The 24,779-nt window shown below is 33.3% G+C and overlaps 1 protein-coding gene across 1 annotated transcript in view; it reads left to right on the top strand.

Moving 5' to 3' along the window:
- The first annotated feature begins 3,780 nt into the window (after positions 1-3,780).
- The window catches only part of LOC142977811 (lutropin-choriogonadotropic hormone receptor-like), a 28,748-nt gene continuing 7,749 nt past the window's right edge, over positions 3,781-24,779 (top strand). The window contains exon 1 of the mRNA XM_076121904.1: positions 3,781-4,112. Coding sequence (XP_075978019.1) covers positions 4,067-4,112 — 46 coding nt within the window. The 5' untranslated portion in view covers positions 3,781-4,066. The remainder of the gene's footprint in view (positions 4,113-24,779) is intronic.

Raw genomic sequence — 24,779 nt, 5'->3', positions numbered from 1 at the left:
TATTTCAAGTTGGATAATTAACACGTCCCCGTAAGTTAACCTTGTCTTTCTTAACAAATGTGCAAATATAAAATAGTATTATATAAAGCCAAACAGTATAATATCTGGAGCAAAATCTGCACGCAACTAAAGTCCTTCATTTGCGAACTGGTTCTGACGTTTAAAGGGTTGCAAATATAGTCCATTCAAGTGGTAGTCTATAAATAAAAGCTATTTTACGATGCTAGCGCCCTCTTCTGACTGAATGGGATGGGCAGTGCGCCAGGATACTGAAGAGTTAAGACTTTGGCCCCTACTTATCGTACCACGATAAGAAACCATGAATAGAAATCTATAAGAGCACGTGATATTTTTTATACAAGCAGTTTTCCACCCTCGGCTTTGCCCGAATTTCACTCCGTTCGAGGAGAAGTAAAACGTAATGATGCAAACTTGCATGCCTGAGAATTCTTTAAAACATTTCTTGCGGGAATGCAAAGTCCCCAACTCGCAATTAACCAGCGTGGTGGACTCAAGGCCTAACCTCTCCGTCATTACGGGAGAAGACCCTTGCCCAACAGTGGGATAGTAATGGCTTAAATTTATTTTTATTATTAATAGAGGTGGAATTTCGATTAATCTTTTTTTAACGCTCCTCTACATTCTCTAAGGAATATATGTACATGACATGACAACCTCATGCTTCAGTAGTTTCAGCTGTGCATTGTCTGACAGACAATCAATTACTAAATTAATAGTTATCAGGACATCTACGTATGTTAAGTAGTTTTAAGGATATTGATTTTTTCTTCCAAGATTAATGTTCACCATTAAATTCTGTGCCAAATCTGTCCCGTATGTCAGTGCCAGTCTGTGCCAACTTTTCCTATAGTAGACAGTTAGGCGTAAACGTATACGTAATGTGTACCTTTTTCTTTTTATAAAAAGCTTTTATTTAAACAAACATGATGTAAATGATGCAAGTAAAAAGATCTACTCTGAACTATAAGTATACTAGAGATAAAAGGCCCTTACTTAACTATTTTATTATAAAATATGTAGAAGTTTATGGGGTGGGCGATGCCTGTCTATGTGTTCACAGAATGAGATACTACATAACTTCCATATACTATTAGACACGTCTCTCGGTGTGTGTCGGTCTTTAGAGCGTTTGTTTTTAAAAAATATGTAAATAAACTTTTTTCCCAAGAGCTAGATATTTAAAAGTACTAAAATTTTACACTCATAAAAACGAGGAATTTAGTATTATCCATTTATTTATGACTGAGGAAGTATAGTCATAAAACCTAAATATAATAATGTTAAAATCATGTTAAGTATTTAGTTCATGGACTGTAAATGTGTCAGTGTTCTCATAAAATATTGAAATAAAAATATTTTTGTATTAAGTATACTTATATATGCATATTTTAAAGGTTTTTATTAGGTATGTATTGCTCAATGAGTGCAGGTTGATATTTATGCTACTTACTTTACTTTATATTTTTGCTACTTAACTAAACAGGGAGACAACTGATTTTATGTGTCTTAACATTCCTTACGACGTTGAATTTGAAAATAAGTTTTCTTCTTTCGCGTGATTTGTGGAGTCTGAATTGACGGACAATCTGGTATGAGTGTATGACAGTTATTAGAACTACCAAAGATTTGTTTTAAATACTAAATGATAAAGGATTATAAGTACTTAATTACTGAATTACACCTATACGAAGTGCGGAGACGTTGCCTTACAGAGCTTTGTTTTGATTGATTGTCGCTGATTGATAAAGTAAGTATTTTTTTATATTTTCCATAAAAAACCCACATTTTATTTATTTAAAAATTACAAACATTGTGCCTTTAAAAACATTGGAAAACCCGGAACTCACATTTCAAAGACTTATTATTTGCACAATTCACCGCATGATTGGATGCAAATTCCTTACATGGTCGGTAGCCGTTTTACCTTTGTTTATTCAACTCACTTTGATTTTACTGTCATGTCAGTATTTGTGCAAATACAAGAGCACACGTTACGCATTATGTCTTTACTTCTTTAGTCTCAATACACATTGTGCAAAATGTTTTCAAAAAATCATTACACAGGACTATCCGTTACAAATTATTGACCATTCAGGTTAATTTTTCTAAAAAACTTAAAATTTTGATGCAAATATTATACAACGTTTTGGCTCATTTTCATAATAACTATTGTTCAGACATAAGGTTTTGAAACTTGTTGTTGAATTTGACAATAAAAGAATATTAAAAGTGAAATATCCTTACAAAAACAATGATATTTTTTAGACAAACTTTTTGTACATTCTTTAAGTAATTCATTTGCAAATGATAATTTGTTTTTCTCTACAAACAGCCGCTAAAAGGGCAATCATCAAAAACATTCCTTTCGTCTTAGTCTATTTCCGAGATAAGATACTAGAGAGCCTTTAGTTGATCTCCATAGAGATTGTTCACATAAAAACTATAAAAATACACCATAAAGTAAGTTTGGAAGAACGCCAACATTCTGTGTTTGTTCGCCATTCAATTATGATTTATATAAGCTTGTATTTTGACGAGATACCATGTGCTAAAGATTTTTTACATTTCACAGTTCGCGAAGTTATTTGAAGTTGATGTTTCTGGTACGGTTTTGTGTTTTTGTTGGACTGTTGAAGTTTATAATGCTTTATATTCTGTTGCGACTAAACTTCCGGTGAGAAAACAGTTCATGTGATCCAGAAACAGTTTATTTGTTGTTGCAGATATTATATACTATAACTATACAAAGGTATACTTTGCTCCATTTTGGTATACTTCATTTACCCCCGGTTTCTACATTTAGCGGTAGTTTAACTATTTAATAGCGTTTTTTTTATATGAGTTTTGACACTATTGAATAGATAAACTACCGCTAAATGTGCCTCAGAAAACGGGGGTTAATCAGATTAAACATGGCTCAATGGTAAACTAATATTTCAAACCACTATAAAAGTCACCATGACCACGGAAACTTCCAAGCAAAGGCATAAAAAACACAAGAATTACATTGTTGACTACTACTTACTTCCCAACTACCGCTGATGTAAGAAAAGTTCTTTAGTTTGATCGATGTAGCAGCTTCTCTTCATAATTGATGGAATTTTGTTTCAATGGATCTTTCAGTTATAGATTCAACTTCAAAATAAGTAGGTACAACTTTTGTTAATTATTTTGGTAAGCCATTGCCTACACCGCAATTTCCTACTTATTTTCCAAGAGACAGTTATTTCCATTAATAATCTCAATTTTCACGATGGTTTTTCTAAAAGGACAATGCCTAAAATATTACTTCAGCACTCCACTTCGTAGATTAATGGCGCTCAGACGTCAAGCTCAAATAAGAATTTCATCGTGACGCACGCTATTTAATTACCAAAATCATTGTCAATCGTTGATACTAAGTAGGGAAACCGTACTTTACCCACTAAATTACTTTTTGTAAGGTTTGCTTCAGGCGAAAATGATTACTATTCTACAAGTGTGTTAGTTGTTGCTATTCAGAACCACTTAAAATATAGAAGTCGTTATTGCATATTTTTCAAAATATTCATTTTATATCTACAAAATAATGATAATCATTACTTAAAATATAAGTTTTATGAATTACGTGATATACTACAGGTTTTTAGTGATACAAACCAACACTTTTATTTATTTTTCTGTCCCGCTAAATGCTTCCTCACGCTAAAGGAAAAATCGGTCGTCGACCAAATGAAAAATATTGTTCGCGCGAATTTTCCTACCTCAGTACATTTTCGCAAGCCATTGAGGATGCTCGCGTCCGTGCGTTCCACAGATAAATAATACGATAAACTAAATTCCTAATAAATTAGAAGTTTATGTGGTGTATAAAAATATTTACAGTGTTTAGAATATTTTAAAATAATTATGGTTTTATAGACAATTTACGTAGTGTATCAAAACAAAATGTAGTGGTTTAGTTGCTTTAATTTTAAATTAGAACATTACCACAGAGGATTTATTCTTCTGTAACGAAAGGACGAAGGATGGTTCGTGAATAAAGTGATTTGAAGACTTTAAAAAAATGTACTGGAGATTGCTTATATGGCCTGTTTTCCTACTATACTTTGGTAAGTTCCAAATCTTATCATTTATTAATTTAAGTAAAATACAGACATTTATAATTGTCAAAAATACAGTTGGTGAAATTACCGCCACTTCGGAAGGTGAGAGCTGGCAAGAAACTCCTGACCACTCTTTTTAATTGCCAAATATTTTTCACAAGTCATGTCATGTCATGTCACATCTAGTTTCCTTTAAAACTAGTTAATCTACTTTATTTGTAACACAGGTGTGTAAAAGATAACTTTTACGACTCATAGGAACATAAAAACCTTTGTGTTTTCTATAATACAGAGCAGATACTTATTAGAATAAATTATGTTTACTGTCTATTTGTGTTTTATGCGAAAATGTATGAATTATTTATAGATATTGAGAAGGATGTAAATAAACATTATAGTTACCTATTTATGCCCGCATCTGTTTTATATTTAACGACCATATTTTAAGGTCATTTACTTAGTTTAACGAAGTAAAGAGTCTAACAATAGATATTAGATAATAAGTAAATGTGCATTATAATTTTTATCATTATCTTATAATATGCGTTTTAGTAAAATTGGCAACGATATAGTACCTACGGTCAATTATTCTGTCATGAGATACTTTTAACTTATTTGGCAAATAATGAAGACGTGTTTGACAAAATATGATATGCTAATTCTATCGTAAGCCCTTTTTTTTTTCTTTTTAGTTTTAAAAAGACAACTCCCGCACTAAGAATTGCTCTTGTGTCGCGGGGACTTTTACAAACATACAAACAACGGACACAAAGCACAACCAGACCCGAAACAATTATTTGTGGATCGCACAAATAATTGCTCCGTGTGGGAATCGAACCCACGACCTCCCGACGCAGTGGTATCGGCGTGGTGACCTAAACCACTGCGCCACGGAGGCAGCCCTAAAACCGCACGGCGCAGATGTGTCAAAAAAACCTAAAAAAATAATTAATCCAACATTTTAAATGAAGAAATTAGAACTAATAAAACCATAGAGACAACTTTGTGGTGGATTAAGATCAAAGGAAATTCAATTCGAAGATTCGACTGTCTTAATTAAAAGGATCCAAAGATATTAATTAACAAAGCAGTATTTTTAATCATGACTTCATGTGGTTTTAGTATGATTACTAGATTCTTTGTTTTTTCCGACTATTTCTTGTAGGAACTTCCGAAAAGAATTTTCCACGTTTAGGATTTTCAGACAAAGAATTCCGCATCAAAAATTTGGCGAGTGTATCGTTTACTTAAATCTCATTGTGGTAGAAGACTTACCTAATTACTTATTGTATTTAGTGACTTATACTCTTAATTAGTCGTAATCATCATCAGTCTCATCTTTAGCAGTAAATATGTAGAATAAGACAATAATAGTGAAGGTACAAAAATAGCTCGAAGTCATCAAGTTAGTGACGATTGCTGTCCTTTTCCTATTCGTTCTACCTACGTTTACTCAACCAAAGGATTTAGACAAAGCTAAAACTTATCTCAAAGTTTCAGCCAACATTGCACAATATTTTCATAATTTAAACAAACAGGATAAAATTTTAGCGTCGTAGCGTCCATGTTGGTGTAAATTACAGTTTAATTGTGGTCTCACGGCTTTCAGTCGTGATCTGACAGTTGCCGCTATTTGATTAACTTGTTAGTTATCGTTTATAATGCCTGCCTGCTTATCTTAACATCTTATCAGACGGTTGGGCGATACTTCGGCGACTTTTTTTGAGGTGAAAATGTGGCGCACGCAATTTGCTAGAGCGCGGAAAGCCTGTAGCATCCTGTAGTGGCTGCAGTTACAATCTAATGCTGAGTATTTTGTTTAAACTTACCTTTATAAACATTATTGTGTATGAAGTTACATAATAAACAGATCTTTGCAATGTACACAAGTTTTATCTTATAAGTACCAAAGTTAACAAAATAACTTCACGAAGATATACCGATGCACGATTTACCAATAAAATAACTAACTACTTACTGCTCTTCACACACATATTTTATACCTAATATGAAAAGTGTAGCACAAAATGATACAGGCCGACCACATTTTTGTATCAATCTAAAGAGTGATGCAAAAATACCAAGCCGCAGTCAAATCGCTACTACAGTCTGTAGAAACCTTTACAGTACTTCATAGGATCGGTAAACAGCGATAAAGGTCAATCTTCGTAGATATTCCTGTACTATAAAGATAACTGATATCGTTGGACATATCGCAAGTACGTAAGCCGCAAAACTCTTGTAAGCCTCTGAATTAGTGTGATTGGCAGCATTGTAATTTTCCTTTCATGTTAGAACGATGACCCCCCGGCTATTTGTTCTTTTTTCATGCTTATTTGACTGTATTGAATAATCTTCAGCCATTTTTTTATTAAAGGTTCAGGAGTGAATACTTAAAAAGTAACGGTGTTTTTTTCAGAAAATGCCTTTAAAATAGGTGCCTGTAACTGTTAAGCTCAGTGAACTTTTATTATTTAGTTCATTCTGGTATGATTTTCTTCTAGTCTATTGCATAAAATTACTTAAAATTAATTTTTCATGCCCCTCTGTTCAATTCTGACTTTTACTGACCCTTTTTTAAAACCCCACATTTTAAATAAGTACACAAGTAAAGCCCTTATAGCCTGAACTAAATGATTTGAATTCAAATATCACAATTCGACACAAAAATGGTGACGATTTTTGGCAAAATCTTAACACTACATAACAATAAATTACATTTTACGTATTCACAATCTCTTGAACCACGTGGCAATCCATACGACCGTGGAAATCAAACAAGCCGTTCTGTAGATAAATCGTGACATACGCATTATTCTGACAAGTGCCAGTATTTTGATGCTAAGGATTTATATAAAACCTATTTGCTTCAAAACAGTCGATAACTCCCGCATGGTGACGCTACAAAAAAGAGGTTATTAACCTATTCAATTACCTAGTTTAAATTCACAATTATCGGTCGAAAACTAGGAAAAGAATAAATTACCATTAGAAACTTGCACAAAACAATAGATAAGTGAGTAGTGCTAATTTATTTTTAATGAGATCTTGGTAACTACTAAATTCATATATTTTTTAAATTGTTTCATTATTATTTTGCTTACTTCTTGGGTTGTTGTCTTCTGTCTGTCACCAGGATATATGCCATGACCCGTGATGGTTAGGCAGTTGAAATTTTCATAGATGATAATTATAACAAAATCAAATAATTATTTCAGAGGGCTCCTATATAACAAACGTGATTTTTTACAAACAATGGTAACTCACGTGCGCGATTCTAACTCGCACTTGGCCGACTTTTTATATAGGTATTTTATAACATTAGTTGAAGAAATTCATAAAATTTTGATCAACGTAGATAAGTAGGTATATATTTCAGAATCGAAGGAAATATGGCGGATAACCTCAAATTCTTGTTTTTCTTAGTTATCTACAATCTATTGGGCGAAGGTAACAAAGTAGTGCAGCCTTATACAATTTACCCCCCGCGGCGTGTCATCGTTCATCATATTATTTGTGTTGTTTATGGTAAACACACTGTCCAGTCCACGTGTTGACCATAAACAATATTGTTTGTTTTTATGGTTATGGACGATGGACATACTAGCGGTGAAAATAACAATTTTATAACTTAACAACTTTATATTGCTCTAGCAATATGTAAAGAAATTCATATTAGGAGAAAATCATAGCTTTTTAACATATAGAGCCCCCTTACACACTAGCGGTAAGCTACAGCTACAGAATAAGTAATAGTACTACCGTACCTATTATATTTATCTATTTAATAGCGATTAAACTCATGTAAAAAAACATTATTGAATAGATAAACTACCGCTAAATTTCCTCAGAAACCGGGGGTTATTGTTGCAAATAGGACGTTCTTATTTATCACGGATAAGTTTATATGGTTTGATAGTATAGTAATGACGAAGTTTATTTAGTAAGCATTGTAAAACAATATTGTAATATGCATAATATTTACATGTAGAGTGGCTATCTGGACATATTTATCAGATATCATTGTTCCCTCATCATCGATGCTTGACATTTTCTACCGGTGCGATAAATAAACAATAACAATTTATTAACATGATCATGTTATTGTATAATTTCCGCATTATATTTCAATTTTTTTGTTACTTAATTAAAATTAATAATACAACGCAATAGTACACTGCATTGTTCAGTCAGTCACACAGATACGGAAGTAGTAATTGGTTAAAAAGCACAACTATCGAGTTCTTCATTCAATATCCAATAATAATTACTTTATAAAATTACCGAAATCTATCTATGTTTAGATTCAAGGATAAATATGTGATTTATCGCAAAAAAACGAAGCGTACCTAAAGAAAGAAAGGTGTACAAAAATTGTGACATCTTATCAACCAATTTGCGCAAGCCCGTCTTTCATGCGCCCTTATAATCGTTCACACAAAATACGTGACTGACTTTTAAAGATACAACCTTATTAATAAATAGATTCGTTACTTCGTGAAAAAAAACACAACAATGCATTATAGATAGAAATCTGTTGATATAGTACATTCTTGGCTTACAAAATTCCTTTAGAATACTGAAACAATGATGCATGAAGTAAAAATAAGTGGTAATAGCAGAAATAAAATGTGTTAACAGCTAAGATTGGGTAATCAATGTCGATAAAGTGTTCGATAAGAATAGATAAAAGAGAACGGAATGCAATGTGTACGGCTGGCTGAATACACGATTATCTGTGCCTGATATTGTAATTATTAAACTGTCACATTTAAGAAGCTATCTAGATGTTTTTTTTTTAATTTTCTTTTTTCATGATGTTTTCTCAAACATTAGGTAGAGTTGTATAGTATGAGCAATTTACGATAGTTTAGTATTTAAGTAATGGAAGGAATATGGGAATTATCGCGAACACGAATTTTACCTTAGAATGCCTGACGGTCGCGGGCTGACCACAGCCAGTTTAACCTGTGCCGAAACGTCGGGCATACCAAGGTACAATCCGTGTTCGCGATAATTCCCTTATTCTTTTTCATTACTTGAATACCAGGTTATTAAACCCTTGAACTCCTAAATCAATAGCACTAACTTATACTTAGGTACTACTAGTATCTGCTATAGTACTGAAACAAATAGAACTTATGTATTTTTATCTACCTTAATAAATTTAACGACAAGTTTTATCTTTCAATATCTATCTACGCTAAATCTCGTCGATTCTTCGTGCGGTGGAATATAAGTGGCAGCTGAAACATCGAGGTTATTATAACAATTGTAACCATAACCAGGTTACCCCATGATTTATAGCATATACTAAGAGGCCCTGGTGGGCATACTTTAGTGCTGTTGAAGACAAAGAAGAAACAAAACGATTCACGCAATCGGAATCAGTAAAGAATTTGCACGCTGCGTTAATGAAAAAATGTCGTGTGTGATACATACAATATATTTTACTATCTGAATTCAATAGAACATTTTTTACCAGTTTGATAAAGAGGTAACTAACACCTTCTTATACTGATTGGCTGGTTAACAAAATAAAACGAGTATTATCCGAGAAGCCATAATTTAGAAGTCAAAACCGTTCCGTATATTGATAAAAAAAACAACACGAAACATTCCCCACAATTGTACATCCCACCGACTTTCGAATAATGGAACGCCTTTAGCCGGGTCGGCATTAATACAATTATTTTGCTACTTCTATAATGGTCGTTCATCTGTCCTGTCGTCAGCACAATAATGAATCTTAATTACAATTTTCTTCTACCAAACCTTTAAAGATCCATCGACTACTGTCAGCAAATGAATGTATTCTTTTACAAAATGACACGATTTACCTCCTACCAGACCTTTATACCACAGCTACCATCAGAAAATGACCATATTTTCATAGAAAATGACACGTGTAAGATATTATGAAATACTATAAATAAATCGTATGGAGATGTTTTCGGCAACAACGTCAGCGGCTTAGATAGTTGGAAGCTATTAAATTCCTTTATCAGATATCGCGGCTACACCGAGATATCGCGTTAATAGAATAATATTTGTTAACATCTTGATACAACTAGGTAGAACTTGTTGCAACTGTGTAGTAACTACATATGAAAGAGGATTATGATTCTGCTCGTTTTTATGAAATACTTAGTTGAAAATGACTGGCTAAAAACTTTGTCAAAGGCAGCAATCTAGTACATAGCATCCAGGAATTGGGCTTTGAGAATCATAATTGATTTCGACTTAATCTTTTATTTTTTAAAGAACTGGTTTTAGAGAATCTATTGTATTCGTGACAAAAACAGCCCAAAAAACAATACAATGATTACCCAAGGAGTATGTACCCTGGTGGTAAGGTTCTTAGCATATGTATTAAAAGTTCAGATTTTATTACCGGAAGAAAAAAACATTGTTATAACAATTTCAAAATTATAACAAAGTTCTCTCCATATAAACTACTAATGAACAAAATAAACAGCTAACGTGAAAATGACGATGAAAATAATTATGAAAATGGATGTCTGTGGTCATTACGCGCTGACAGATTGTCACTAATGAGGAGCTGAACAAATTTGACCACGGCCCAGGGTGACGTTGGGTAAACAATGTAAACATAGAGGATTTTACGACGTTCAATCTAGGGATGTTCTGGAAGTAATACACATGTAGAATAAATTATATTTTTATAAAGTAGTTGTTTAGTGCTTTTTTTATGGTGGGCGGTGGCCATAGCGACCACTTCGACTGTTGGTGCTCCTGGAAATGGTTTATAAGTTTAGCCAATTTTCACTGAAAATGTGGGCATGTGAATTTCTAAAAAATATATTTTTCTACCATTCTACCCTAAAAATGTCTGACCCCCGGTTTCTGATTTTTTTTTTATATGAGTCTAAACGCCATTGAATAAATAAACTGCCTCTAAATGTACCTCAGAAACCGGGCCACCGTATGTAGGTGTAAACTACTAAATTATTCTATGGTAACTGCACTTAGAGCCTTTTGTTATTTGTCGACGAGATAGTTGTATTGAACACTGCCTAGCGACATAACACGTTCATATTTTCAGGCTTTCAGGAGATCCATTCTGAATATATTTCCAATAACGGCTTACCTAATTCAATTGTCTTCATCTGACAAGCCTTGAACAATATCTTTAAGAGAACATGAATAAATCTTTCATACAAATGAGTATTTACGTCACACTACTTTATGCTCGCCCACAGAAGAATAAGTAACATCTATAACTATGTAACTCAACATATAATTATGTAACTCAAAGGTGGAAGACTGACTGATTGTCATACTCGTAGTGATCTATCAACACACAGCCCAAATCACTGGACAGAAATTTAATATGCAGGTAGATGTTATGACGTAACCATCCACTAAGAAAGGATTTAGATTCATGCTACCCCCCAGGGGATAAAATAGGGGATGAAAGTTTTCACGATTTCGCAGGCAAAAGCTAGATATGATAATAAAACTAGATGAACACATCTACATGTCTACTTATATTTACAAGCCTGTGTACTGCTTTTATGATAACACATAAACCGAATTTAACTATCGGACGCACTTTTTGAGATGCTACAAACAGACTAAATAATAATATTGTATTTATAGAGCAGTGAGGTTGCTACTGTACTGTATTTTATACTAGGCAACTCAATATACTTAGGTTTATTATTTAACATGTAAATGTTTGGATAAAGAAAGGTTTTCAAAGGCTTAATCATGGGGGTGCACTTTTAGTTTTGTTGTAAGAGAATACATCCAGACTGTCGCGTGCCCAGTGTTAATAAACTTGCCTTTATAATATAGTTCAATGGATATGAAGCGCCCGTCCATAGCCAATTGCGCTCACCGATCGGTAAACAATCTTTGAGTTAAGCAAACCTTGGTGTGGTCACTCCGTAGATGGGTGGCCGCATAGTGGTATTTGAGCTGGACGTTTCCTTGCTTCGGAGGGCACGTAAAAAGTCGGTCCCGGTTGTTGTCAATTAAGATAATAGCTTGAACAACTTGGACACTAGGTTGACTACTAACTATAGATACGATAAGAAGAAGAATGGATATGAAGAAATAAAGAAGAATTATATTGCGTATTCGTATTGTACTCCTACACAAATCATGCACAATATTATGATTGCATCAACAATGTTGTTATGATTAACGAGTCTTTGGCAAGTGGATATCGTGCATGATGTCAGTGCCTAATGAAGTTGTATTCAAAGTTCTTCCTAAGTTATTAATACATCATAATTTAATTCAAATTAGAAGAATTCTTAACAAGTCAGCTCTGAGAGAAAATGTATATCTATACTAATATTATAAAGCTGAAGAGTTTGTTTGTTTGAACGCGCTAATCTCAGGGACTACTGGTCCGATTTGAAAAATTCTTTCAGTGTTAGATAGCCTATTTATCGAGGAAGGCTACATAACATCACGCTACGGTCATTAGGAGCGGAGTAGCAGCGAAAAATGTTACGAAAACGGGGAAAATTTTGACCCATTCTCTTCAGTGACGCAAGCGAAGTTGCGCGGGTCAGCTAGTAAGAAATAAAAAGCGTTAAGTAAAATAGAAATAGGGACATACTGAAAAGTCACTTCTAGGAAAACAATACTTTGTTGCCACGTAAAAAAGTGTTCTGTAAAAATAAAAAGGCATCGTGAATAATTAAACACGTCTTTTAAACGCACATAATTTTAACAAATCGATAATCTGTACATATTTATTACTTTATTATTTTTTCATTTCCGCCATTTGGGCGGCAATAGCAGACATATTGTCATTGTGTCTGGTGGGATTACGATTTCATCAGTCAATTTTCAATATCAGTCATCAGTTATTATCGCATTTACTCGATAACAGTAAATATAAAATGTCATGATGAGTTGATGACTATTCAAAGTCTCCATTAAACCTAAATGTAATTTGAAATAAAAAAGAAATTAATTTCCGCCTTTTTTAGTCGGTTAAAAATATTATATCATATCTATCTAGTTAATGTAAATTAAAAACCTTGTTTACATCTCATAAACCTTTTATTACAGTTACAGAAGTCATTTCAAACAGTTTTAATAGCTTGACTTTATCATTTGGCTGGGCATTTAGAGCCTTGTTTAAAAAATAAGGCATAAAGAGAGTGTCTGTTTAGGGAAACGATGATAATAACTCTGGTTTGAATTGAATCGACGTAGGTATCCTGTATGATAGCCGAGGGGTATAAGTTGATACCTCCCACGCAAGTGATGAACACTCCAATGCTTTTCGAAGTTATGTGTGTATTAGAAATAATTATCACATGCTCCAACGGTGAAGGAAAACATCGTGAGGAAACCTTTATGCCTAAAATTTGTTTAATCCATTTATTGAGGGCATGCAAAGTCTCCAACCCGCACTTGGCCAGCGTGGTGGACTCCAGACCTAACTCGTCTCTCATTACGGGAGGAGACCCTTGCCCAGCAGTGGGACAGTAATGGGTTAAATTTATTTATTTATTAGGTATCCTGTTGATTGCGATATTCACAGTCACACATATTCATAAAAAAAGTATAAAATACCATAATTAAGAAATATTACCTGTAGCGCTATTCTCTAATACTTCTACTATCGACAATCGTATAGCTATCGACAAAATTTGATCAGCGCATCTAACGCGCGCCGTGGAAACAAGAGTAAGGTACCTGCGGGTATTAAGGCCTGTCGGGTAATAAGGCCTAAATCACAAAAAACGTACGAAATACAGTAGTTGACGATCAAGATTACAGTCACACAAGCTCAGAGCGTATACAAGTCGCTGCAAAGTGGCGGACGCACTCTAGCACTTCTCCTCCCGCAAATATCGTCGAAATCATTCAGAAGTGCGGTTCAGCAGCACGAATTATAAAAATTGACTCTAGTAAAACGTAAGTTGTTTAGAAAATATCATATTTACAAACCTGTATTGACTGTCCGCTTATTAATTAATGTATGCTTGTCCGTAAATTACCGTTTTAAGAGACTTGTAGTTATAAAAATTATATTATTATTCTTTTCTGTAAATAGGTGGTTGGCGGATATTAAGGCCTATAAAATTTTACAATAGGCCTTATTATACTCCTATTTTTTTAACTGCTATATAAGTAGGAGCGTGTTTTTAAAATGTTTTTTAGTGGTAGTATATACGTAGTTTATATTTTCAATTTATATATTATTGTTTTCAGTGCTTACAGTCACGATGCCTCCCAAACGAGCATTGTGGTCAGAAGGCGATCCGACAAAAATAAATCACAAAAAAAAAATGATCGGTACTATCATGCTTGCAAATAAGATAGAATGGATGATGCTATGAGGCAATGTTCGCGATGCTCTAAGTGGTACCACGAAGAATGTGTCGGTTTGACTGCAGAATATACTGATGATTTTCAATGTCCTGATGGATGCGAATAAGGACATTTTTTTAATTTATTAAGACTACTATGCTTTCTATTGCCTTATGTTAATGATTATTGATGTCAAGAATACTAATTTACTTAGTTTAAGTTGATTTTTGAATAGTTTATAGTATAGGCCTTTTTACCCTACCCTATTATAATAAGGCCTAAAGACAGCGTTTTTTTAAAAGTGATATAATGTTTTAGTTTTAAGCTTTAGAAGCTATTTTTTGTTTAAACTCGGTAGTAATATAAGTACATGACTGATTATTATAAAAACTGGTTGATTATATTGGATATTCTTCATTTTATTACAAATCTCCCTTAGCTAGGCCTTAATACCCGCGGGTACCTTAATTAAGAGAAGTTAAGCCGCAATTAAGGAAAAATCTACTAATCTACTTTTTTTTCTCTTAATAATCTAGATAAGGTCTTAAATTCTATGATAAGTAAACACTCAATTAGGATTAGAAGTCTCTTGGTATTACAGATTAAAGTCGATTCGATTCAAGAAAAACTTTGATGCCAGAAAATTGGACAATCGCTGAACAGAATTACTAGGGATAAGATATACAGATAATAAAATATTATCTTCACAGATGTTTTATAAGTAATCGCCTTTTAATTTCCGGAAACCTTACAGGCATAGATACAAGTATAAATAATCGCCAAGATAATAAGTGTTCATAAAGTATGTCTCAATATAAAGTGTAATTTTTATAACTAGGTGAATATAAAATTAATCTTTTACTGAGACTCCATAAAGTATTTAGTTTGTGTGGTGAGTGGTTATCTGTATAATCTTTTCATTTTTACCTAAACCCGGGTAAGTTATGCTGTTAACACAGCGATAATCATTCGATCAAATAAGTGTCCAAAAGTATAGACGTCGGTCTTCTTGAATAAGTAGGTTTGTTTGTAAACTAATCGCCTCTTTTTAGCGCGGTGATGAGTGTTTACTGTTTATGGTATAGTCTGTGGTTAATTTCCATAGTTCGCGCCAATTCTTCGAAGATATTTTTTTATTTTTGTCTGCATCGTATTCACGGATATTCTTAGAACATATTTATGGGCATTATTTGTTCCACAATTGACGATCTTGAAAGATTTAGCAATGTTGACTTAATAATTAGTTAGAAAAGCCTTACAATTTATTATCAGTTCTTTTATATTTAAAGAAGATGTTTTCACGAGCTTATGCTCGCATGTGTTTTCCTTATTTGAATTTTAATTAGGTAAATGACTGACTAATATTTCCAAATATTTTGCAAAAAATAAATAGGGCACATGACTGAGCACAACTTGCTTTATCTACATAAAAGGTATAAACTGTAGTTTACATTATACCTAAAATGCCTCTTATCGCAACAAACTAAACAGGTATGTACAGATTTATCCCTGAGACATAAATTGATAAGAATGTTTTTAATAATTTCACAATAATAATCTCTGTTTTTCTAGTTATCGTCTAAGTATTTCTTTCATAACACGAAGGCAAAATTGACCAACTGAAGAGGTTGATTCACCAGTACACTCACTAGAAAAGTGGTTACCTTCTAAGTAACGCTACGAAAGTCAGATAGATTATCGAAACATGGTTTTAAAGAAAGTCAGACAGATTACTGGAAAATGCCTGGAAAATCATTTGGTGTTAAATCATGTCTTAGTAACTAATCAGTTCATTAAACATCTCTTATGTCTTAAAAAAAAGACAACTCCCACACGAAGAAATGTTCAGTGTCGCGGAGACTTTTACAGAGAGAAGACAAGACACGATGTCCACTAACCGTCTTACGTTTAAGAGCAAAGTTCGGGATCTCTTGCTAAAACAAGTTGCAGAATCGTCACACTTATCTTAGTTTGTATTTATGAGGTATTGTATATATGTATATATTATAAGTATTATATTTAGTTTATTGTATGTCTTTAATATCATCTATTTATATAATATATTGAATTACTCGTATTTAATATTTTTATAAATGTAAATAATTATGTATGTATATACTCATCTATATTTATGTATAGTCACATGACCACATTGTTATTTATTTGTAAACCTTTTTCTCAACTAAATTTTCCTCCTTTATAATTTAAACACCTATTTCATTTAATCTCTGCATCACCCCAAGGTAGACTGGCAGAAAATGCCTTAGGCATTAAGTCCGCCTTTATACAAATTGTATAAGAAGTTTAAATAAATAAATAAATAAATAAGACACGAAACAACTATTTGTGGATCGCACAAATATTTGTTCCGTGTGGAAATCGAACGTGTGGCGACCACTTGAACTACTGCACTACGAAGGCCGTCAAAAATCTACAATATTGTCTAAGTAAATAATAAATATATCAACCAAACACAAAAGAATATCGAACTGATTTCATTTGGCAAATGCCAACTTTTCTGTCGACTCAATTCAAGACGGTTATTTCAGTCATTTGGCTTTTCACAAATGACGTGCGCAAAAATATACGAGTTCGTCATGATTCACTCTACTTCTAACGATGTAATCTAAGTACTTATGTATGTAAGGTTACAATACAGATAAGTGTCAACGCAGCACTTTCTTTCAATGGACATTATTAATTTGATTATATTACTTCGATCTTCATCCATAATTTTACCAAGCTAAACTTTTCGGTAGGTATATTCGGCCTGTAGCAGGCGCTGTTGGGTCTGGGATAACAGTTGAAGAGGAAAATTAGTTTTTAACAGTAGCTAGAAATTTTAGAAAAAGCAGAAATATTTTTTTGTCAAGTTTATATCGGTCGGACTTACTTAGATCGTAATCGGTACGTTAAGCCTTTTTGTTTAGCAATCAGTGAACAAAGACAATTTTAATTTTGAGGTCGAAATAAACAAACAAAATAATAAATATCGTAAAACTTTCCATTGCATCAAATGATTTGCAATAAATTAATATCAAGCATAAGTGGTCGGTGCTTGACATGTGTTTATCGATTCAAATCGATTGTCTTTCTAGAATGTCAATAACATCGCGTTAATCCGACCTGCCGCTTTTTATAACAGGATTTTATTTTTAATTTATTATCTTTTGTCTTTGATAAGTTCTATATTTAAATTACATTTTTGCCACGATAAGCTTGGAATTTTAATTATTTTATCACAATGGAATTTTAAAAAGAAGTCTGTAATGACATGCCATAATAATTAAAACTATACATAAACAATTATTAAAAAGTGTGTATTTTATTATGAATACTAAGACCTTCTTAAAAAGACTGCTAAGTGTCCAATCTTAGGACCCGTGACTGACGTGTGTCTTGTCCAACGATACTTATTTATTTATGCAATTATCTATATATTCGACCAGAAATTGTTATGAGTATGTATGATCTTAAACTTAAAGGTTTTAAATTGATACGTAGTTGTCTATAGTTGTTTGTAAGCTGAATGCGTAATGATAATATCAGCTAATGGTGTTAATCTTAACATTACTATGTTAATACCGCTGATTATACTTAATCGTTAGTTAACAACAAATTAAACTTAACCTAAACTGAGCTTCTACAATAAACACAGATTATTACACAAATTAGTGTGTGATTGTTAAAATATCCTTTAGGCATCTAGCAGTGATAGCCCAGTGGTCTAAGAATGATTGCCATAAATCGAAATACCTCTCTCTCTACGGGGAATTCCCTCAAAAGGGATTACTAATTACTTCAAAGAACCACTATACTCGTAAGCTGACGCAGCTGAAATCAATAGATATAAAACTCTTCTCTTTCTGAATAACTTATGGACACCGCACAGCCGAAACTACTGAGCGTAGAAACTTGAGGTAAGTATGAAAATACTTTAGGACGCGTTTAGGAGCACTAAGAGAAGGCTTTTTTCAAATTCCACGCAGGCAAAGCCGCGGGCGGAAAGCTAGTTAATAGTAAAACAATTGCAACTGGAAATACCGAAGAACCTATTTTTATAAATTATTATTATACTTATTAAGGTAATGCAGTCGTTTGACCGATGCTAAGTAAGTACGTACTTGAGATAAAATTGCTGCATAAAATTAAATAAACCTGTTATCTAATACAAACACCACAATACTGTTTGAATTAGATAATCTAGGAGCATGGAAACGTATGATTCACTCTATAGTATAAAATATATTAATATATATATACTTACTGCACGTTATACTATGAGACTTTCCAAATAATTGGAACAGTATCAAGGGTTTTAAGTCTTCAGGTAAAGAGAAGTTTTCAAAAGCAGTAACAAAAAAGTAAGTAAAGTAAAGTTTCTAATAAGGGCTTTTAGTGGGTTTAAGTTTTTCCAATGCCTGATAGTAGTAGATTTTTTAACGATACAGCCTGTTGTAATTTCATAACAATTAGAAACTACAAAACTTCTTACCTCTTCTTCCTACAAAAGTTCAGCTACTAAACTTGTCTTATCCCTTACAGTGCAATAGTAATAACAAAAACGCTTAAAAAGAATATCAATTTTAATGAAACTTTCCACACTGCAGATAAAACAAAGAGATATCAGTCATTTACTGCAAACTGCAAGAATTAGGTTAATGCATCGTACAAATGAGTTCTCTGTTTATTTACACACACTCGTATTGACCCGCGTGCTCTCAGTTCAATACACTGTTTCTAACCACAGAAATAGTGTTTGTTGATAATGTTTTATTTGCTGTTACCCATTACTAAGCTATGGAATGTAAATAAACGAAAAGAGTTATTTTTTTAATTGAATAATGTCGCCTTTTCAAGGGATACTTTAAACGTTTAACCAAACGTGAAACCCATTACATTAACAGTTTTAGGGGTATGTAAAGAGCATTGCAGAAAGCTCCCTCTATTACATTTCTGAAGTCTCTCAATTTACATGTAAGAAACGGACCTCCTGAAAAGCAGTACCTACCTCTTCAGAACTGGACGACCGGTTGTGGTGAACATAAAAATATCGATCTACACAATTACGCACCTAGTGCATAAAAGGCTGCCTCTAGGTAGTAAATTACGATGCAATAAGTTAACACAATTTTATCGCTCAAAAAAACTCTAAACGTCACTTTGAAGCAAAATGTACAAAATATTGCACAATCCATAACTGCCAAAACTAGAGGACAAATTCTAGAAAGTGATCGTATGAAAAGAATCATGATACATAGGAACAACAATGTTTTCTGTCTAATAAATGTCTAGTCTATTTCAATCGGATTCTAATGGAAAGACAAACAACGCAAAGAATTGTATTGCGTCAAATAATTTACGTTCAATGCCAACTCCTGAGAATGATTGTATTGATTGATGAACAATAAACCACTTTGTTTCACTTTCATCTTCATTTTACTCTTAGTTGAAATAAATCGTTGAGAGCTCATGATTTATAGTTACATTTTTTCGCATTTTATAGAATTTTGAAGTTGGAAATCGGATGTTTTGCGGCATTGAACTTTTCCTGGCTTTTGTCACATTTAACAAATGGTAGACAAATTCAAATTCAACATATCCTTTTTACGTAAACTTCTTACAAAGTATTTGAAATTACTAGTCAATAGTTTCGGGAAAGCTGATTGCTGGTGGGAAGAAATGGCAAGAAACTTACGGTATGCTCTTCTAATGCCTGGTTAGTGGTTTAAATGTAGGTACCTTATAAACCAGGGGTTAATAGAACTGATTATGATGCATTGTCAAAATTCAGTACAAAAGAAGAATAGAGTAAGTATCTGTTATAAGCATCTGACGTATAGTTGCAAGCGATCATATCACCAGGTATGTTATATTACTCAATCCAATTAAAATCATAAGCTGTCCACGTGTTTTAATTCTATTAATTGTTTGTTTACTCACTGGTTGCACGTTTGTTATAAATATTGATTTTGTGCCGATGCCGCGATGTACTGTTGACGCAATCTTCAACTGAGTACTACGGCGTGTTGCCTTACAACTAATTAAGTAAGTTCTTAAGTAATTACGTGCTTTCTGGAAATGTTTTTCGCTTGCAAATTATTTTTCGTGACCTTAGAAGCTTTGAGGAGTGACTTGTAATGATGTTTTAATAGCCTAGTGGCTAGACGGATACAAATCTGTTCGCACTAATAATACAATAGTGTAGGAATTAAAATACATCGACACGACTACAACTAGACTTAACACTATAACTATACCGCATTTTCTTTTATTTATTACTAGCTGACCCGCGCAACTTTGCTTGCGTCACATAAGAGAGAATGGATCAAAATTTTCCCCGTTTTTGTAACATTTTTTTACTGGTACTCTGCTTCTATTGGTCGTAGCGTGATGATATATATAGCCTATAACCTTCATCGATAAATGGGCTATCTAACACTGAAATAATTTTTCAAATCGGACCAGTATTTCCTGAGATTAGCGCGTTCAAACAAACAAACTCTTCAGCTTTATAATATTAGTATAGATAGTGTAGAAACTCTAAATATATCGACACAACTACAACTAGACTTAATCCTATGATCATATGGTATTTTTTTATTTATTTTAGTAACAAAATAGTACATAATATTATTCTTATATTTTATTTTTATAAAAGACTAGCTGACCCGCGCAACTTCGCTTACGTCACATAAGAGAGAATGGGTCAGAATTTTCCCCGTTTTTGTAACACTTTTTACTGTTAAGTACTCTGCTCCTATTGGCCGTAGCGTGATGATATATAGCCTAAAGCCTTCCTCGATAAATGGGCTATCTAACACTGAAAGAATTTTTCAAATCGGACCAGCAGTTCCTGAGATTACCGCGTTCAAACAAACAATCAAACAAACAAACTCTTCAGCTTTATAATATTAGTATAGATATTATCTTCTATTTCATTTTTAAAACACAAAGAACATTTTTTTTGTGCCCCATAATAATAGGAAGTAATAAACGAGATACTAGTCAATTCTGAAAGAAACTGTATTTAGAGTTACATATAGCGCTATTGTGTTATTGTTGCGTAACTTCTACTATTCATACAATTCTAATGAATTATGTACAGAGCTGAATTTAATCATAATTTATCTTTCTTTCAACTAAAATCACAATAAGGTTAAGCCAATTATACCTTACCACAATTATAATAGCGGAATAATGGAAAAGATTTGTTTCATTGTTCTGTTATGATTATTTTGTGTGCCTAATTGCAATAGATGGAAGCGTATTTCGGTTATCATTTCAGTCATTCATTAATTCGAGATCTGTTTAATAGAACCAGTTTTCCACAATCATGCCTACGAAGATGCCTTCAGATTTTCTTGTAAATGTCGCGTAATATAACGTTTACAAGTATACTATATCTGTATAATTCGTGAGCAGATGTTGACAGAGACACTTAGTGAGCCGTGACGAGTGTATTAAAGCTTACACTAGAACGGCAATGTACAGAAATACACAACTGCGACGAAATAATGTCAAGTTTATGAACTGATGATTTAGTACATTAAAAGATTCTTACTTTTAATGGGAAACTAAGATCATTACTCTCTTTACTTTATCCCACGCTCATTGCGGTCGCCGCTGCATGTTTTCTTCTTCCACTTACCTCTATTAGTCCGCTTTGAAAGACCAACTCTCGCACTAACAATGGCTCTTGTGTCGCGGGGACTTTTACAAGCAACATAAACAACGGACACAAAGTACCAGACTCGAAACAACTAATAGTGGATCGAACCCACGACCTTCCGACTGAATGGTAATGGCGTGGGAACCTTAACTACTGCGCTACGGAGGCAGTCATGGACTCTGTTTTCCTAGTACATGCCTTCCTCTGCGCTAAAGACTTCAGATTTTCAGTAATGTGTATCAACCGACTGTAGTGCAAATGTTCAATGTTTCGTGTTAATATTTACCAGTGCGGGCCATGTGGTACCACTGCAAGTTATTACGATCTATTTAAAGTGTCAATCTTTTTTATACGAAACTATGTAAATATCGTTTGTTTGTTTGCATGTATGTTTCCTGTTTGCGAAGATAAATCATTAATGTCCGTTTTACTTACTAAGTCTTACAGTCGTGTATGTAGTTGTTTTAAGTATCCCGAAGTAGTATCTGATGTTAAGATAGTTGAAATTATTGATTAATCAGATGCTTCTTCAGATATTACAGGCACTAGATGATTGCTAATTGTTCTCACATATTGTAATGTAGAAACTATTCATACACCATTAGACTGGCCAAAAATACCAGAAAAAAGAATTAATAGTGAAGCATCGTAAGAATTCAAAGTTATTATTTATTAGCGAACATAGGACTCTACTCTGCCCTCTGGTGGTAAATTAGAGGTAATTCAGGTAATTTCTTTCGTTGTTGATAAGGATGTTCACAAAAGACAATAAAAAAGGCACTTTTACTCTCTCAGTCATTCATAGAGTCAAACAGATTATTGTTATCATTCTCGTTCGTATCTTATCACGCACTGATCTCTGTGCAAGCACGCTTTGTGTGGTCTGTGTTGCCATTGTAAACTGTTATCATAGACTATAGTCTTAAATTATTTTGACAATCACGTGATTGATTAAAAATAGAATTTATGACGTCTAAAAGTAAATATTTTTTAACTTTGACGATTAAACTGTATCTTGCGACCACAGTTAGTTTAACCTGCGCTGGAACATTAAGCATGCCGTGGTAATAGGCATGATAGTGTTAATTACCTACTGTATACCTAATATTAGGTAACGATGAACAAACCCTATTTAAATTCCAAGTTTTAAAGAAGAAAAATAAACTTATAAAGCAGGTAATCGTTCGTTCTACATACCTTCTTACTGAGATAAATATAGCGGATAACCATTGTAAAGTTAGGTATGACTGCAACATAATTTGGACGACGATTTAAAGATGAAACTTGATCTTTAACACTCTTTACTCTTGTTTAAACTGAAATATATACCTCTAAAACACGAATAACACGGTTTTTTGTTATAAGACAACTGTTTTACAACCGCGTTATGCTAACCACTAACCAGACATTTCTTAGGAGCAATTTGAACAATGATCTTGAAGTCCTAAACTAGTTAGGTCACTCAGAACAGTGAAATCATATCGTAACGTCCAGTTTCTGACATGTTAATGCATTCGTCTGCTCAATGCTAAAGACAGCGCAACTGTGTAATGGTGTCTTGTTGATTTTGGACACATTATTTTAAGCCTGACCCATTTGCAACGCTCTGGCAGTGCGTTTACTGCACTCATATGCGTCAAACTTGACATTCAAACATAATATTTACGTTGCGTTTACGTTGAAAGTCAGATATACCTTTACAACATCTCTTTTTAATGGACGGTAGGCAAAACTTATCAACAGCGAAAATTCTCAATTTTCATCTAATTAGTTTTTCCGATCTCATACAAAAGTGTGCGAGCCTTCAATAACTAAATGCCGAAGGCCAGACATCTACTTAAAATTTTCTGATATAGGACCTTCTGTTAGGTATATCCTACTGACCCGGAAAGTAATAGAAAATTTATCCAAGCCTTTCTTTGATTGAGCAATAATTCCCACTCAACTTGCATAATATATTTACTAAATGAAATATGACTGAAAAAATCTAACTTCCATGCAGTTAAAGTAACTAATGAACTATGTAATGGATTGTATAGAAACAAACTATAAAACACACCAGACTGACTGATATTAATGCATGTGCTTAAATCACAGGTAAACAACGTTGCATCTTATTTTGTCTAGACATACTTTACATAACAGATTATAATTTAAATAAAGATAAAATGATTTAGTAGCATCACGAGTACCTACAGCTAATCATAGGAAGATGAAAGATGTGATGTTCTCGTAAAAAGGTGTAAGCTTGTGAGAGTTGTGTGAGTCTGATAAACGGATTTAGTAGGATCAGTTGGCCTTTGAAAATTCCAGTTACCTCCTGAAAACTGATGAAATTAACATAAACCTCATGTAAAAACACTATTTGTCGGCCCAATCTCTTTATGCCAATGTATGCCATTGTCAACAAATAAGGGTGTGAAGCCGCCTATATCTGAAATAATATTGCGCAATACGTTTGCACAATTTTATTGCATAATAAAAATTGAGCGTTTCGACACTGTCAAAAATTTTACACAACATATAAACGAACACGAGACGAAACCGTGACGTTAAATGCATTTATGTTGGCATAGTACTACATCGAAGACTACCAACGATAGCACGATTCTCTACAACTAGAATCTTTGAGTATCACAAGAGTTTGACATTTAAAATCTACTGCCGAAATAGTTATCTACGATGCCGCTAGAAGC

Source organism: Anticarsia gemmatalis, chromosome 13 (genome assembly GCF_050436995.1).
Source record: "Anticarsia gemmatalis isolate Benzon Research Colony breed Stoneville strain chromosome 13, ilAntGemm2 primary, whole genome shotgun sequence".
Lineage (NCBI taxonomy): Eukaryota > Metazoa > Arthropoda > Insecta > Lepidoptera > Erebidae > Anticarsia > Anticarsia gemmatalis.
This window is presented reverse-complemented; position numbering and strand designations above follow the sequence as displayed.